This window comes from Python bivittatus, unplaced genomic scaffold, assembly GCF_059951505.1.
Source record: "Python bivittatus isolate LINGU-HERP-01145 unplaced genomic scaffold, Pbiv_v1 ctg000080_np1212, whole genome shotgun sequence".
In the NCBI taxonomy this organism is placed as follows: domain Eukaryota; kingdom Metazoa; phylum Chordata; class Lepidosauria; order Squamata; family Pythonidae; genus Python; species Python bivittatus.
This window is the reverse complement of record NW_028277035.1, coordinates 78,230,356-78,248,174: the sequence shown is the minus strand read 5'-3', so window position 1 is coordinate 78,248,174 and position 17,819 is coordinate 78,230,356. Positions and strand designations below refer to the sequence as shown.

The 17,819-nt window shown below is 40.2% G+C and overlaps 1 protein-coding gene across 1 annotated transcript in view; it reads right to left on the bottom strand.

Moving 5' to 3' along the window:
- Positions 1–17,244, bottom strand: part of SUCLG2 (succinate-CoA ligase GDP-forming subunit beta) — a 224,439-nt gene extending 207,195 nt beyond the window's left edge. Inside the window, exon 1 of the mRNA XM_088134364.1 lies at positions 17,057–17,244. Coding sequence (XP_087990490.1) covers positions 17,057–17,143 — 87 coding nt within the window. The 5' untranslated portion in view covers positions 17,144–17,244. The remainder of the gene's footprint in view (positions 1–17,056) is intronic.
- Between the last annotated feature and the right edge of the window lie 575 nt (positions 17,245–17,819).

Sequence of the window (17,819 nt, the reverse complement as noted above, 5' to 3'; positions counted from 1 at the left end):
GCACATAACCTTTGGTCCTTCGCTTATAAACTTCCCTTTCTATCTACTTCTCCTGCTCATTTCCCCACCTCCAAAATAAACAGAACCATCTGAGGACATGGAATCAACAAGACTAAGGAAAGATTTTGAATGGATCCTCGGTTTCATTTTCTCAATACATACCAACCAAAACAATACCATTTGTTAAAATTAAAATACAACTTTTTACAGGGAAGTCATAAGAATTACAACTGAAATAATTAAGCCTATAATCCGCAGTCTTTATGAGTTCCCCTAACTCTCGCTTTGCAACCCCAGAACACCAAAGGCACATGGGGAATCAGCAGGGTCGAGAATGTTGTTCTTTTTTTCCAATTGGGAGACGTTGAAGGGGCAAAATGGGTGACTTGAGTGTTGAAGACCTAATGCACCCATTTTGCCTCTTAAATTACACACGGTCTCAACAACCCTCAATCATAAAGATTCAAAAAGGTGTCTCTACCACTCCAGTATTGTCATGGCATCACTATCCAAGCCCCTGTGGCCTCTGAGAGGTCCCCCAAATTACAGTGTGGTCCTTGGGCAAAAGAAAGTTCCCCACCCCACACGGTATATGTACATCTAGGCTACCTCTAGTTTTTAGAAAGCTAAGCTGGGTCACAGCTGAATAGTACTTGGCTGGGAGAATGCCAGGAAATAGCCTGAGGTAGCCTAGCCTGAGAAGTCAACTGGAGCTATTTCTATATGGTTGCTAAGAAAACTACATGAGTATTTTCACGAGGTTACCAGGAGTCAAGTTCAACTCAGTGGACTTTTTTATTTTTTATGCAAGCTGCTCACAGATAGTAGGCGTCTCTCCATGCAGTCTTATATGTATCTACTTGGATGTAGATATTACGTTCAATGAAAGTCTCTCCAAAGAAAAAATATATAGGATTAAAATTCAACAATTAATACTGAAATTAAGCATGTGAGGGTGCAACTCTAAGTGTAATAGATTCTTCTGAGTAAACATGCTCAGGAGTACACTATCAAAGTCATGTGTACATCAGTGGAGATTAACAGCACTTAAAGATGGTCCAATTGTACCTTGTTGTTGTCATTTTGCTTTAAGGAATGCAAATGCTCTTGAATATATTCTCAGCAAGGCTTAAACAATTTTGTTTTCTAAGTATGGTTTAATGAGTCCTGAACACAGTGATGGTACTGGATGGAAAATCCATGCTACTTTCTCTAGAGCCAAGTGTCTTCTTTTGCTTCAAAATAACTATTTCTTCCCTTTGCTGAATCGTGTGAGATTATGAGGTTCCATCCACTGGCCTAAATAGAGTTCTGGGATTAGATTATTTCATGCAGGAACTGAATTACCTTAGTTTCCACGAGTTTCCTTGTCTCTTATGGAACATGTCCCTTAAATTATTAGGCATTATTTTCAGCTGCAAAGCAACCTTTGAATCCAATGTAGGGAGGCAGAATTGGAATGCAGTAAGTAATCAATGGAACACTCAGTCTTAATTTATGTTGGCTAATGGTAAAATAGTCAGATTTTAAATACAGGAAATCACTATAACAGATCCCATGAACACACTTGCAAGCAGAATCCACAGCTTTTCTATTATTTAAGCTCAAACGAGGTAATGTTCCGGATTTAAAACAAAAACGTACATTACTACTGACCCCAATACTTAATTCTGGCTGCCAATTCATTTCTAAAAACACAATAAGGTTTCTCTGAAAAAAACTGTGAAGTTGAGCTTTGCAGCGTTTGCCTCCAGAACCAGGGGATGTTATGTACTATATATGCACTCCAGTATCTTACAAATAACCTAAAAAGTACATTGTCAGAATATGTCTGTAAGATACACATCTTCCAGTGAAGCCTTCTGCAGTTCCTATATTTCCCAGTCAAAGTTGGAGAGGAAGCTAGGGAGAATGGTTATAGTGCTTGGCAATAAACCGTGTTTCGTAAGTGATTAAGTACTCACCAAATATAAATACAATCTGTCACGGCAGAGTCCTGTACTGACATGACATATTTGTTCCAGACAGCAAGATGCAGTTGTCCCACTACTTAGCTATCTAAAGAAGAAATGGTTATGTACTGAATCAACACGGAACATACATACACACTTACGTACAAATTGTACTTTGCTTTTCCTTGAAGGACCTCACTTTTACATTTTTCTTTCATGCCCTCTTATTCTCCCAGTCACTTTGCCCGGTACGTTAATGGACTTCAGGGTAACCTGCATGTCTAAGTACGTAGAGATTTGGACACATGTCCTCCCAGGCTTATTTAATGTTTGGTAGAATTTAGAGATTCTTAATTTTTTTTAGTTTCAGATCCCCTACCCTAAAATTTAGAACAGCTACAGAGATTAGAAATGTACTGATGTAGACTATATCGTCTAAAAGGATTAAATAAGAAGGAAAAATGTCACCTATTTAAGTTTACTTTAAATTTTATATATATAAAAGGATTAAATAAGAAGGAAAAATATCACCTATTTAAGTTTAATTTATATATATATATATATATATATATAAATTAAACTTAAATAGGTGATATTTTTCCTTCTTATTTAATCCTTTTAGACGAGAGAGAGATATATGCGCCCAAATTCTGGATATTAATCATTACATATTTTTTGCAGGCCATTTGGCAGAGAATTATTGAAAACGATGGAACTCCAGATGGCATTTATCACCCAGTAAAATATAAGACTTAAGGTCAACACTACTGAACACAGTGTTGCAAGGGAAAAATAAAAGGATAAAGAATAATGCGACTCTGATAACCAGAAGCTTTCCAAAAGAAACTCTAATTATAGAAAAAAGTTGGCAAAGATGCAGCAGGGCTCTTGGAATAACTTTAAATGAGATTAAGGTTCTTGGGTAAAAAAAAGATAAATTCTATAGTGGGCTTACAAAAATATTACTGTAATTAATTTAATACAATTTATTTTATTTTGTAAAAATGATTTAATGTAGTACTCATAAATGTCAAAGGGTAGGTAAGCCATTTTAGCTAAAATCCTGCATAGTTACAAGCAAATTCCATTGAACTGAAAATGTGTGCAAAAGAAAAAAGTTAAGACTGCAGTTCTATATGCACCTCTGTTCTGGAGTCAGTTATTGAGACATGCTTATACAGGTAGTCCTCAACTTATGACCACAATTGGGACTGGAACTTCCATCACTAAGCGATGCAGTTTGTTACATGAGTTGCACCCGATTTTATAACTTTTGTCATGACCATTAAGCAAATCACTGTGGTCGTTAAGCAAATCTGGCTTCCCCCACTGACTTTGCTTGTCAGAAGCCCCTGGGAAGGTTGGAAATGGCAATCATGTGACCCCGGAATGCTGCATCTATCCTAAATACATGCTGGTTGCCAAGTGCCCAAATTTGGATCATGTGACTGAGGGGACACTGCGATGGTTGAAAGTGAGAGGCTGGTCATAAGTCACTTTTTTCAGCACTGTCATAACTCTGAATGGTCGTTAAATGAATGGTCGTTAGTCAAGGACTACCTGTAAGTAAACATTAATAAATGACCCTACTAGAAACAAAACTGAGGAATATTTAAACCATTTTAATTATTGTTCATTTTATAAGGTGTAACCCAATATTTTGCTTCTGCTAATGGTACTCTGTTAGTTTTCCTTTCAATCTCATATTACACTCCACACAGAGGGAAATGCAAGACATATTTTAAAAATAACAATCCACAGCTTTATAGTCCGTCCTTTCATAAACTGAGCATCTGCCTGTCTCATTTCAGTGACAGGCAGTCAACATTATTAAGCACAGTAGGGGGAAAAAGGCAGATGCAAAGCATTGTTGATGAGGGTTTTTTGCTCATAAAACTGTCTCAAACCTCCCTGGGTTTTGAACAGGTGTCTGCATAGGCAAAGGCATTCAACTGCTTAGCGCCACTTCAGCTGGTTCTCCCAAAGATAAACAGAACAAATTTGGCATGCTTGCATTAACACTTAGGAAGAATTTCAGGATTCCCATTCAACATTAGCAAAACCTGCAGAAGTACCTCCCTTGCTTCTTTGTCTGCAACAACACAACAATAGAAAGTCCACGTGCGGTTGGAAACATCTCCAGCAGGCCTGTTTTGGAGTACAATCAACATAAAGCCTTCCTGGCAAACGATGAAAGATGCAGTCAGCTTGATTTAGCACAAATTCACTTATCTCAGCCAGAAAGTGCCAATTCTTCTAAAACAGGGAGAATGCCTCCTATAACAGATAACTTTATGAAGCTAAATAACTGAAGTAGCTGTCTGGCCCATTTCAAAATGACATGCGATACCAGTTCACAGGCAATGTAAATTACCATAAAGAGAAATCAGATGAGCTTCTTCATGTTGTAATATCAATATAACAATATAATAATGTGAAACAAAAATAATGAAGCACATTTCTCCAAAAAAAAATAAAAGCATTTTAAAAAATCCAATAGGCATGTGGGGGGGGGGGCACCTCAGCAAATCAAATGTTCTAATTATGTTTGTGCCATTGTAACTACTGTACTCAGTCCATTCTCCTGTTATTTTGGGGGAAGGTAGGGGAAGAGTAAACACTTTAATCCAAAGCAGCTCTCCAATATTTCTGAACTACAAATCCCAGCATCCTTCATCATTCTGTTTGGGACTGCTCCAAATAGTGGTTCAGCAATCTCTGAAGATATCTCAAATTATTTTCTAACATTATTTAAAACTTAGAAAGTTTTAGAAAAACTTAGCTATCTAAAAACATAGAAGTCCCCCCAAGGCAAGGAACCCACACAAGCATCTTATCAAAATGTAGATATGCCACAAATGGAACATGATAAAATACCTGTGATACAAATTATTATGGCACTTTGGAGAAAATAAATAAATGAATAAATAAATAAATAAACAAGCAAGCAAGCAAGCAATCCCCATCTTGAGAAAAGAAACTGGCTATTCTGCTCTACTGCAATTTCCCAAATGGGGAACACCCAGGCAAACCTAGCATACCAGTCTGTTTGGATCTTCCTAGTGATCAGTCCCCATTTCAGTCACTCTTATACATGCACAAGAATGCTTAGAGCCTTCAAAAAGGAAAGACACTTTTAAGTTTTGAGTTTTGGTTTGGTTTTTTTGCAAAGCGTGCCATTATGAGAAAGCCATCGGAAGTTTAACACCAAAGAAACCAATTCTCATGGGACTGGATTATAGTGTAGGAATCCTATATGTACATAACGACCAGAATTCCTTAGTAGACATGAAGGATTTGGTACACAGGATAATGAAATATGTCGTATTTTGCTTTGTGTACAGCATACGTTCCTGGGAAGTTCTCCCAATGCCTCCCCTACAGAGCCCAATAAGGCAAACAAGGGAAGATTCTCCCCTCCCAAAATTTTGGGAGCTTCCATTTTTAAAAGAAGAATAATTTCCAATTCATATCCATAAAACTGAAAGTTAATGAGGAAGATGCCAACAAAATAATCTTCTGAAAATCAGGAGCTAGAAGATACATACAGGAAAATTCAAACTGGTAAGTTTGTCACCATTTTCTGATTTCTTACATTACCCAAGAAGTTTTTTTAGAAAAGGGCTCCATAAAAAGAGCTCTGCTGGATCAAAGCAACACCTATTTCAGTATCTTACTTCTCCCACTGATCGAAGAGATACTTTAGGAAACCCTAATGAAGACAGGAAGGATCATTACCCCTCCCAAGCTGCTGTAGTCAGCAACCATCATTCATTTACATATTTCCTGTATTACTATACTGTATTATCAATTCACATTGTGTGAATATGTGAAGATAGAGCAGGATTGTATATACTAATCCCTTTCATATTATGGAGAAAGTATATTTCCTCCCTCCATGGCCTACTTTTATATACTACGTGCAAAAGTCTGAAGGAAGATTCAAAATACATCCAAAATTTTCAAAGCTCCAAATCTCAAGAAGGGTAAGAAATGAAGCTGGGGAAACAAAACAGTTCCCAGACTAAATAACCATTATATCAATAATCATCACATCTTCCAAAATCATGCAAGGAAAGCCACCTTTCTGCGAAGGTGAAAAGGCAGGAGGCAAACCCTAGAATATAAATCCCTGAACAAAGGTCTATACCAGTGTTTCTCAACCTCGGCAACTTTAAGAGGTGTGGTCTTCAACTCGCAGAATTTCCCAGCCAGCAATGGAGTTGAAGTCCACAGCTCTTAAAGTTGCCGAGTTTGAGAAACGCTGGTCTGTACAAAGGCTGTGATTTCCGTTTCCAGCAATGGACAAATCTTTTGTGTGTATATTAGCTCAATGGTCTCATAATGGCTATGAGACCATTCATTCATTCATTGCTATTTCTTGTAAACTCTTGGGAGTTATATATTATCTAGCTGAGTCATGTCTCAGAGCTTCTGCTGTAAGCAATTAATTAATTCTCATCCAGATAAAGAGAACAGCAGTTATCCAAACAATGTACAGATATAGGTTACTCTGTCTCAGAAAAGAGGCAAGTCTCTTCCTCTCTGTATTGAAAGAGTGGGAGAAACAGACAAAAAATATTACTGCTTATATATAAATTTCCAGTATTCACTAGCATTCTTGTGTTGTAACAGTCCTTCTAATAAATGTTACTATTCAGAGCTCTAAGAGACTTGATTTTTGGATGAATGGTTTTCAACCCAGATTGCTAGAAAGGAGGCCTGAATATCTGAGAAGCCAAAATTTGCAGCCAAACCTAGTGAAAAGCCTAACTTCCCTCATCAAAGACTTCTCTGTAAGCTTAACACCCATGGAGTAAAAGGGCAGGATCTCTTGTGGATAAGCAACTGGTTGAAGAACAGAAAACAAAGAGTAGAAGTAAATGGATATTTCTCACAATGGAGGGATATAACTAGTGGGGTTCCCCAGGGTTCTGTCGTAACACTGGTGCTTTTGAACATATTTATGAATTATCTGGAATCAGGCATGACTAGTACAATAGCCAAGTTTGCTGATGACACCAAATTGTTCAGAGTGGTAAAATCAATAAGGGACTATGAAAAGCTCCAAAGGGATCTCTAAACAAATCAATGGTGAGATCACCTCTGGTGTGTAGTTCTGGTCACCACACCTCAAAAAAAAATATAGTGGAACTAGAGAAAGTTTAGATGAGGGCAACTAAGATGATCAAGGGGTTGGAGAGCTTCTCTCCATGAGAAAAGAGATTGCAACACTGGGGGCTTTTTAGGCCAGAAAGGAGGCAAATGAGAGGAGACCTGTCTGAGGTATACAAATTTATGCATGGTGCAGATAAGTAGACAAGGAAAAGCTTTTTTCCCTTCTGAAAATACTAAACCAGAGGTCACCCAGTGAAATTGAATCTTGGAAGAATCAGGAGAGACAACAGGATTTTTTTTTTTTTTTAACACAACATGTAAACTTTGGAATTCACTACCATAAGATGTGGTGCTAGCTACCAGTTTATCTGGCTTCAAAAAAGGGTTGAACCAATTCAAGGAAGATATGGGGATCAATGGCTATTAGCCTTGATGGCAGCGTGACTTTCTCAGAAGACCAACTGCTGGGAAACTAGTGGGCTTCTCTGTGCAGTTGGTTGGCCACTACAAGAACAGACTGTTGGACTAGATAGGCCAGGGGCCTGATCCAGTAGCGCACTTATGTTCTAACAGCTGTATTTCTCCCCTCCTACTCCCATCATTAGAGATCAAGGATTAGACTATGATTACAGATTCTTGCAGCCTCACTAATGATAGCTACTGCTGTTCCAACCATGTGGGGGAGAGGAAGGAAGCTGGTCTCAAATGCTTTTATAGGTAGTGACACAGACATGACCACAAAACAGATTTTTCCCATAGGCTGTTGAAGTCAGCATCTTTCAGTAGTAAGGACAATTTATGTTTAATACTATGAATGTTAAATAATAACCTTGAACAGCACTTTAAAAATCTGCGCATTGACAAAATGTCCATCTGTCAATTACAAAAGGCCACACTGCTTGGATCCGCACATATACTACACCGACACATTATGACATCTTAGGTTGTTGGGAAGAACTCGATGCAAATGAAGGACAACGCCAGCTAAAGAACTGACAGCTGTGATTTCACATTGTTGTGTAAATAATAATAATAATAATAATAATAATAATAATAATAAGAAGAAGAAGAAGAAGAAGAAGAAGAAGAAGAAGAAGAAGAAGAAGAAGAAGAAGAAGAAGAAGAAGAAAATGTAAAGTTCCTGTGTTAACTTTATAGACTGCTCCTGTGCCCAATCCTAACAGTGAATAAATCACTAGTTTTATTCATGGGGGGAAATCACACAAATTCATTTATCATTTTAAGGTGTCATGGCACCAAAAAGTTTGAGAAGCCCGGCATTATATAACAGCAGCAAGGTTTATAAAATCAACAACCTAGATAATTTAGTATTATGTGATACAGTTGTGAAGAAAGTTGCCTTTAAAGAATCTTTTCATCTGGATGTAATAAACACTGAATTAATTGAAATATTTTATCAATACATTTTAATATTTCATAGGCCCTTTTTAGAAAAGTTTTGGAACATTTGGGGAACAAAGGAAGTACATTTTAAAGCTTTAGCTTTTTCTTCCTTCATCCTACCCCTATCCAGCAACTTTTGAAAACTAATTACAACTTTAGCAGAATAACTAGACTATTTTCAGTCTCTTAATTAATTAATCAGGGAGCTATACCCTGCCATTCTCTTTATTCCAACACTTCAATGCAGTCAAGTATTTGAAGAAAAGTACACTCATATCATAAACTCTGCAAATAATTCAATCCTAGCATTAGCTTGCTTTTTGCATCCAGAAAGCATTCTAGATAGTAGCATTAATTTTAGCATGACAACTGCCTTTACTGTACATGCATATTTATATTTTAATCCTCAAACATCACTTGTGTGTAAAGTCTGAGTTATGATATTGCCCAAAATTACAGTGTTCCATTTATTCAATTATTCAGGGTGCACAGTATTTCATTTTTTAAGTTCAGAATAAAATATTTTATTTTTGATTAACAAACAGCAGTAACTGAGTCCATCCCAGAAATTTATATATAGCTCCAAACCTACCTACCTGATCATCTGTAAACAAATACAGGTATGTTATTTCATAAGAAAGAAAAAAATTAAATTTGCACATTGCTCTCAGTTTCCTTACACAGAAGCTCTATTGGCTTCAGAGACCTATTCTCTGGTAGGTGAGTTTAGGATAACATCCTAAATAGAAATAATGTATTATTTTAAACAAGTAGAATTCCTAGCAATATTCTGATTCCTACACACAAGAGCTTAATTTTCAACCAAGACTGTCATTCACTGATTTGCAAATAAGCTTTATTAAACCCAATGGGGTGTCATTCCACATAAACAGGCATCAGACAAAAAACTATGTTTAGGCCTGCCATGTTAACAGTGAATATAGCATTTCTACTCAGATCAGTGTTTTGCAGTAATAATAATAGCCTTATGCATAGACTGCAAGCCTAACTAGCTCTCTGGAACAATAATACTTTTAAAAATTTTAGAATGTTTTACTAAGATGAAATCCAGCATGAATAAATTATTTATGTTGTAATGCTTTTTATACTTGGAAGGAAGCACTAGTAAAATATATATCTAACTAATAAGAGCTGTATAAATCACAGAAAGAAGGTATTCAAACTTTCCTCCCCAAATCCCAAGCAGTGAGATTGCTGAGCTCCTTATAAGTTAAAAAATGGGCAGAAGGAAGGCGCTTATCCCAATTTAAGACTCTATAGAGAAATGTTTCGCAACCTTGGCAACTTGAAGATGTGTGGACTTCAACTCATTCAAGGTGGGGAATTCTGCAGTTGAAGTCCACACATCTTCAAGTTGCCAAGGTTGAGAAACACTGAAAGAGAACACATATAGCATTCTCCCACATCATTATGAATATGAATGTTTTTCATCACATAATATGATGAATTATGAATATTTTTCATCACATAATATGAAAAATAATCTGACTTTCCATTTTTCCATCTCTCAACCTCTCTATTGGCATGGTAGCCCTGACTGATACATAAATGCTGCCATAACTTGCCTGGCCAACAGGTTAACTTGGCAAAGACTTTCTAGATTGTTTTCTGTGTTTATTCACCCACATGTAGTTCTATTTGTCTATTATTTCCAGTCCTTTCACACTAAGATTGCTACCTTGCCCAGCATGGGGTTGAATCACTCCTTTTTTCTTACTCAAGTCTCATTACCATCTCACACACGCACACAGTGCTGGATTGACTGAGATTCATTTCATCTAGTTAAGATCTTGTATAACCTGTAATAAAGCTAGACTTTATAATAATTCCAAAAATTACCATATTGATTCCTATCATAATATTTAATTAATGTATTGGTATATTAGAGATTATATTTCCTCCACTAAAACACTTAATGTCCAGCTTTAATTGAAAACAATCTCAGCAGGAAAAAAAACCCTTTAACATTAAATTGGAAGGAGGAAAAAGTGTCCACAGAGATCAAGCTCACACATAAAATACTAATCACAAATAATAGCTACCACAAAACTATTAAATATTAGTTTTAATCTCATTTTAAAACAATATTAATATTGTAGTTAATTTAACATGAATGTTAATTTTGTTCTAATTAATTGGTAGAAAAAACAAATAAGGGCATTGCTCAAAGGCCTTTTTATAATGAAAAATCTGCAATACATTTGTTTTAAAACTGTTTATGGAAGATTTCAGAAACTATTATTCCAAGCTAATCTAAATGATAGATAGTTAAAAAGCCATTAGGTAGACTGTAGCTATTAATTTGTAGATTGAACAATTCAAACATTCACTGGTTCATTAAGGACAACTCATCTTTAATTTGTAAAGTGAAACAGAAACTGACTTGGACAAGGTTGGACAATTACATCAGCTGAGAAATTTACTCATAAATTGATTTTTAAAAAGGGCCAATTTCATGGAAACATGGCATCTTTTTATATCATATCCATATACGGGATTTGTATCAAATCAGTCTCAGGTTTATCAATGAGTATTGTGGAATGTCATGTGCACAAACCAGAAAATGTTTCATGTACAAAACGCATTTTGGTTTGAACCAGAATATTCCAGAAGGCTTATATTTCGGCTAAATTGAAACCTGGAACATTTGGGTTGAGAAAAATCTGGCGGAGTCTTATGGGTGCCTCATCCTTTTTTTCCTACTCTTCCACATGGACGATACACCAGCCAGCTACCTTTCTTGTAGCTGTGGCTGCCACACTTGGATTCAAGTATGCCAAATATCTTAATGATCTACTAAGAAAGCTTTCTTTCACTCCCTGCACCGGCCATCGCTCCACCCAAACAGCCCACCTGCCCTGTCCTAACCTTCTCAGCACCTTCCTTCTCAACAGGCACTGCTGCCCTACCTGAAAAGCCCACCCATCTGTTCCCCAACCTTCCCAGAGCCTGCCTTCCCTCAACTAGGCTTTTGCTGCCACACACCACTATATATGGCTTGCATTTTGCCCCAGTCTTCCACTTCAGAATATTACTCTCTGGAACACACGTGCTTCAGTTCTGTGCCCAGATGAACACACTTTTCAGTGTGCTTATGAAGTGCCCAGCAGCACTGGCTATGTGCATGGAATAGTCCAAGCACAGAACATTTTGCACTTCAGAACTATGGCAATATATTTTGGGAATATCTTTATTTACAAACAAAAACAACAAAAAAAACACCTCTATCCAAGACAGCCACTGCCGATAAATATTTGCTTTTCAAACATCACCCCACCACCAACATTCCATCATTACAAACATTTACTTTCTTATAAGCATTTTACTCTCTCATTGGATGCAAAATTGCTGAATCTGTGCTGAAAAAGAGCAGCAAAGAGCTGGTTACAATTGCTAGAGGAAACAGAGGGCAACAGTGCAAAACATTAAGTTCCCCTCCTCTGCAATTCCACAACCCCCCCCCCCTTTGCTTTGGAAAACAACAGGTATTTCCAGATGTATGAAAGCCAATAAATGCATACAGGTAGTCCTTGTTTAATGACCACTTGTTTAGGGACCACTCAAACTTACACTGGTGCTAAATAAGTGGTACTTACAACTGGCCCTCAAAGTTCCAGCCATCTCAGCACCCCCACAGTCACATGTTCACAATCTGGGCGCTTGGCAACTGGCTCGCACTTATGACGGTTGCAGTGTCCTGCAGTCACATGATCACCATTTGTGAGTTCCCTGCCAGCTTCTCACAAGCAAAGTCAATGGGGAAGCTGGCAAGGAAGGCCGCAAGTCACTCCAGTAAATTGCTTGCACTCTTCCCCACCTGGCAGCAGCTCGTGCTGTGCCTCACCAGCCACCCAGGCAACCTCTCCTGCTTGGCAGCAGCCACTTACCTGCCTGCCAGCCTGCTTACAAGCTGCCAGGGACTCGCTTAACAACCCGCGATCCTCGCTTAATGATGGCAACGGGGACTGCCAGCATTGCCGTTGCTAATGTGGTCATGTGACGTCTTGCTTTATGACTGCATCACTTAGCGACAGAAATTCCAGTCATGATTACTGTTGTTAACTGAAGACTATCTGTAGTTCTAAGTTATTGGTTCCCAATGTGCCTTTCTAAAAAGTATGATGAAAGCACTACCAAAAATGCAAGAACATACTCAAATACAGTATATCACTTATGCTGAAATATACACTGAAATAGTAATAAATTGAGGCCTTTGATTTTAAAAAGGCAGATTTAAAATAGTGTGGTTGTTAAGGCATTCTTGTTTAATCTTTTTTTTTTATTCTACAGCTATATCTTAGTGTTCCCCAATTTAAAAATGCTAATCATTTCATTGTATGAATAACATTCTACTGAATTGTTACTTGTTCAATTCTACTGAATTGTTATTTGCTATCAATCTGCAGATGAAAAAGCAGGTTGGTTGTTTTTAAAAGCATTTTTTAATTATTTTTTGTTCTAATTAAAAATTCATGGTTTTCTTCCGGCAGTTTAAATCAAGATTATGTTCAACACACCTACACACTGTGTTTTTGTTTCATCACAACTGGTATTCAAAACTTCAAACACACCAACTTACAATTGGCAGTTGCTGTGTACATTGAATTCACTGGTATCTAATTTACAAAGGAAACACTACATCTAAAGCATGTAGGTAGCAGAAGTGTTTTAAGAGGAAAGAGCTTTTGCCAGTGAAATTGAAATTGTAAAGAAAAAGAGGTTAGCAGTAAAAACCATGTAGGCAGTTAGCAATAAAACTGAAGAAAGTGGCAAGTCGGTAGTAGAGCTAAAGCTGGTGACTTTTCATCAAAGGTTAAAAATCAAGATATACCAACTAGAAGTGAGATAGGCCCCCTCATTCCCGGCCTTTCGGAGGGACTTGAAGACCTGGCTCTGCCATCTGGCCTGGGGTGGGGAGGGAGGTCATCAGATGTGGGGTTGGCTAGCCCCCTAGAGGCCTGGTGTTGCTACCATCGGCCTCCTGGATATTTTTCCTTTTATTTTTGTAAATGTGTCCTGTTACAAATTTTAATTGTATATTTATTTATTGTTTTAATATGTTGTGAGCCACCCAGAGTCCCCCATTGGGGGGAGATGGGTGGGGACAAGTTTAATAAATAAAAAACAAACAAACAAACTATGAGCAGCACAGGGAAATGAGGACAACATTTCTTGCCACTGGAGCTTTCAATCTTCAGAATCCATCAGTCGGTTTATAGCAGGGTTGGGCAAACCCAAAGCCCACAACCTGGTTGCAGTTCTCAATGCCCAAAGGAGAAGAAGAAGAGGAAGAAAAATGAGTAGTAATGGCCTGCAGTTCTATGAGAACCTTTGCTGTTCCTCTCGATCCATGCTACTAATGGTACTGAGAAACTAGCAATCTAGAAAACTGGGAGGGAAGCAGATATCCTTGGTTCCCCTCCTACTGTATTCTGTTCTCATGGAGAAAAGCATGCCTTGGACTACCAGGGTTGAGCACATACAGTGTTGGGTAGAGGGTGATAATGGGAGAGGGTGATGGGCAGAGCATAGAGAGGGCAGGGAGAAAGGCATTTGGCAGGCGGCTTTCGACATGAAAGCTGGGGCAGAGAGTAGTTGACCTGCAGGGACCCCCTGGAAATTTCCTTCCATGCTCCCTTTCCTGGGTCCATGATGCTAGGAACAGAGTGCTGCAAGGAAGCTGCTGTCTTGCAGAGGGTGTAATATGCATTAACATCCCATACATATTTCTCTCTCCCTGCTTGAGCACTGAAAGACTGCTGCTTGAATCAAGAAGCTTAATCTACCTTTATCTGACTTGCTATGGTTTCCCCAACAGCCTCTAGTTTTGCACAGCACCAGCTTCCAAAGCTCGAATTTCGGGAATGGGAATTGTGCCCCTCCATGTGGCACTCCCTACAGCAATCTAGTTCTGCATGCCCAAGCCATTGTTCTAGGAAGAATCCTAGAAAAGGCAGATGTCATTTAATGTCATCCCAAACAACGCCAAAACAATTGGGTGTAGCCTACATCAAGCTCTGAAAGCTGTTACCAAATTTTTATTTTAATTGTATGCATAAAAATGGATTTTTTTTAAATTAATTAACCACTAAAGTATTAAATGTTGGAGAATAATGGTGCCAATTTTAATTTAAAGCTAACATATAAATTACACTTGCCTTGACTCCACCCACTACTTTTTCCAAGAGTGGCTTCCAGGCAGAAAAAGTTGCTTTACAGGGTAATAATAAAGTTTACTGAGCATCTGAAAAAGCCAACGTAATGCAACGTTTGTGATACATCAATCTATCTCCAAAACCCAGAGCTAACCACACCTTGGCCCCAGAATTCATCTGGAGGTTTTCAAACACAGGCAGGAAAGTCTTATTTTCATCTTCAATATTAAAGTAAGCTCTTAATTACAACAACAACAATTTCTTAAACTTGTATGCCGCCCAGCTCTCAACAACTCTGGGCAGCTCACAACAATCAAGCAAAGAAATTACAATAAAATCAGTAAAACGTAAAGTGTAAAAGATGACAAGCGTGATGAAGCGAGGGGTTTCACTCTCCCTCGCTGAAGGCCTGAGTGAAGAGCCAGGTGTTCACAGCTCTTAATATGTAGCAATTAATACTGAGAAATTGCAGAACTATATGTTTGCTCTGTGTACCAAAGCAAGCAGACCTGTGGTGTCTGTATCTTGCTGATCTCTGTTGGCACAGAGAAGCAGCTGATGTCAGTGCTAACGGCAGGCAGACTTCTGAGAGAGGTGATCCCCTTCCCCCAATGTAGTACAATGCAACATTGCTGGTTCTCTTTCCTCCTCAGGCCCACAAGCACCAATCCTGGCCAAACCAGGCAAGCAAGCAGCAATTCAAACAAGCAGCATGGGTGGTCCCTCACACCGAACTTGGAGCTCCATTTAGAATGGCCCCAACGTCTTGCTTTGCCCCATTGCTCAGGGCTGCAAGCATCAACTCCTCTATTCTCTTAGATCCTCTCCTTCAGCCACTGTATACAGAGGACTGAACTCACAAATATTAACCAGTCCTAACCAAGTCACCATCTATGGAGACTGGAAGTACTGACTACAGGTAGTCCTCACTTACCGATCACTCGTTCAGCAACCATTCAGAGTTACGACAGCACTGAAAAAGGAGACTTATGACCAGTCCTTGAAGTTGTAGCCGTCACAGCATCCTTGAGGTGACTTGATCGTGATTCGGGTGCTTGACAACCAGTACACAACAGTCACAGCATCCCATGGTCATGCAATCTCCATTTATGACCTTCGCTGCTGGCTTCTCACAAGCAAAGTCAATAGGGAAGTTGGCAGGAAGTCACAAGACATGGTCACATGACATTGCGTTTAATGACTCACAGTGATTTGCTTAATGAAGCAGCCAGAACTGACAAACTGACATTTAAGTCAGGTGTGATCACGAGACTTTTCACTTTACAACCACGCTACTTAGCGATGGAGTTGCTGGAGCCAATCATGGTTGGTAAGTAAGAACTACCTGTATTCTTGCAAACTTCTCTGTTGGGTGGCAACCACTTAAGTGAGGAAACAATGACAAGGCAGACAGGAGGCAACTGCTCTTTGACCCACCTTCAATGATCAGCTAAATTTGTTCAGGGGAAACCAGAAAGGCTTAAGATCTTTAGTAACCAGTTTTTGACCTTGGAGCAAAAACTGCACCCACTTCAGTGACCTCCACCAAGGACACAGGCCACACCTCCTTGAAAAGCAGCAACAGGCTTGGAAGACCAAGAGTGTAACATATGCTAGAAAGTAGAGGGAGAGCCAGTTTGGTGTAGTGGTGAAGGCATCAGGCTAGCAACCTGGAGACCATGAGGTGTAGTCTTGCCTTAAGCATGAAGCCAGCTGGGTGACCTTGGGCCAGTCCCTCTCAGCCCTAAGAAGAAGGCAATGGCAAACCACTTCTGAAATCTTGCCAAGAAAACTGCAGGGACTAGTCCAGCCACTAGTCAGGAGTCAACACAAACTTGAAGGCATGTGCATGCGCGCATGCAGAGAGGATGGGGGGGGGGGGAGAGAGAGAGAGAGGGAGAGAGAGAGAGGGGTGATCACTGAAATTGTTGAGGTTTGCACCTGGGCAAGTAACAGTAAGGATTCCCTGAAATCCAGGCTGCACTGGAATTTGTGGAGTGGACCACAGTGCTTCTCTGGCAAACATTTACTCCAAAAGCTTTTCCAAAGTGACCCATCGGCTTTCGCCCTTTCGATTTTTTCTAGGAAAGGACTGGCGTGTTGGTTAAGGAGAAGGCTGCGTGGTTCCCTTGAATCTTTAGCCCTGGCCAAAAAAATATCTGGAAGAACTCAAGGGGCCTTCGTCTTGGACAGACAGGTCCACGTGTTGAGTTCCTGAGAACTATTAGCTGAGAAGCCCAATAAATACCAAATACCCCCGACCTAACCCCGAGCAGCCCCCGAAGTTGACGGGCGCTGGGAGGCAGCCCAGGACAGGACGGGTCGGGCTGCCCCACTTCCCCCCAGGAGGACGCAGACGCCTGGCTGAGAAGCCGGAGCCTCGCCGCGGGGGCCGGGCGCACTCACCGGGCTGCGCCTCCTGAGCAGGGTGGCTCTGAGCAAAGTCAAACCTCGGATCGCGGTGCCAGCCTGGCTCGCCATGGGAGACGCCATCTTCAGCCGCGCGCGTGCTCCGGGGAGGAGCTTCCGCCCGAGCAGGGGCGGCTCCGGCGCTGGATCTGGCCCGCGGCCGAGCCGAGAAGGGCGCAAAGCGGTCGGGCTGCGGGAGGTGGCAGCGCTCGAGGAGGCGTCCTCTTGCGCACGACGATCTTCCGCGGAGGCAGGGATAGGGGCGCCCTGGAGGGCAGTTGCAGGGAGGGGAAAGAAGTTGGCCGAAGCTCCTAACTCCGGATGCGGAAGCGTAGTCAAGGGAAAGCGCGCATCTGAACTTACCTGCACACACGCTAAAGCGCCCTTTCCCTTTCTCTCTTGCTCGTTCACTTTAGGATCCCCAGCCGTGTCGCGCCTAAATTCCTTTTAAGTTCTACCAGAGGCCCATTTGATCTAGAATCGGGCAGAAATGAGGCGGAGGTTGCTCCACAGAGACATCCCGGGGCTGGGATCGGCAGTGGACGTGCGCTTCACGTTTTTTCTTCCAGAGGTTTCGATCCGAATGTGATGGTGTGAAGCTAGCGGAATGCCCGCTGTGGGACTCATGCGACCCCGTTCCTGGCACCTTTTCGCTCTGTCCCTTTCCCCTCTTTTCTTGGAGAAAGAAAGCCCTGCTAAGAAGGAAGCGAATTTGGGAGGGGATGGATTGAGGAAAGCGCGTTTGGGGATGGAATAATTA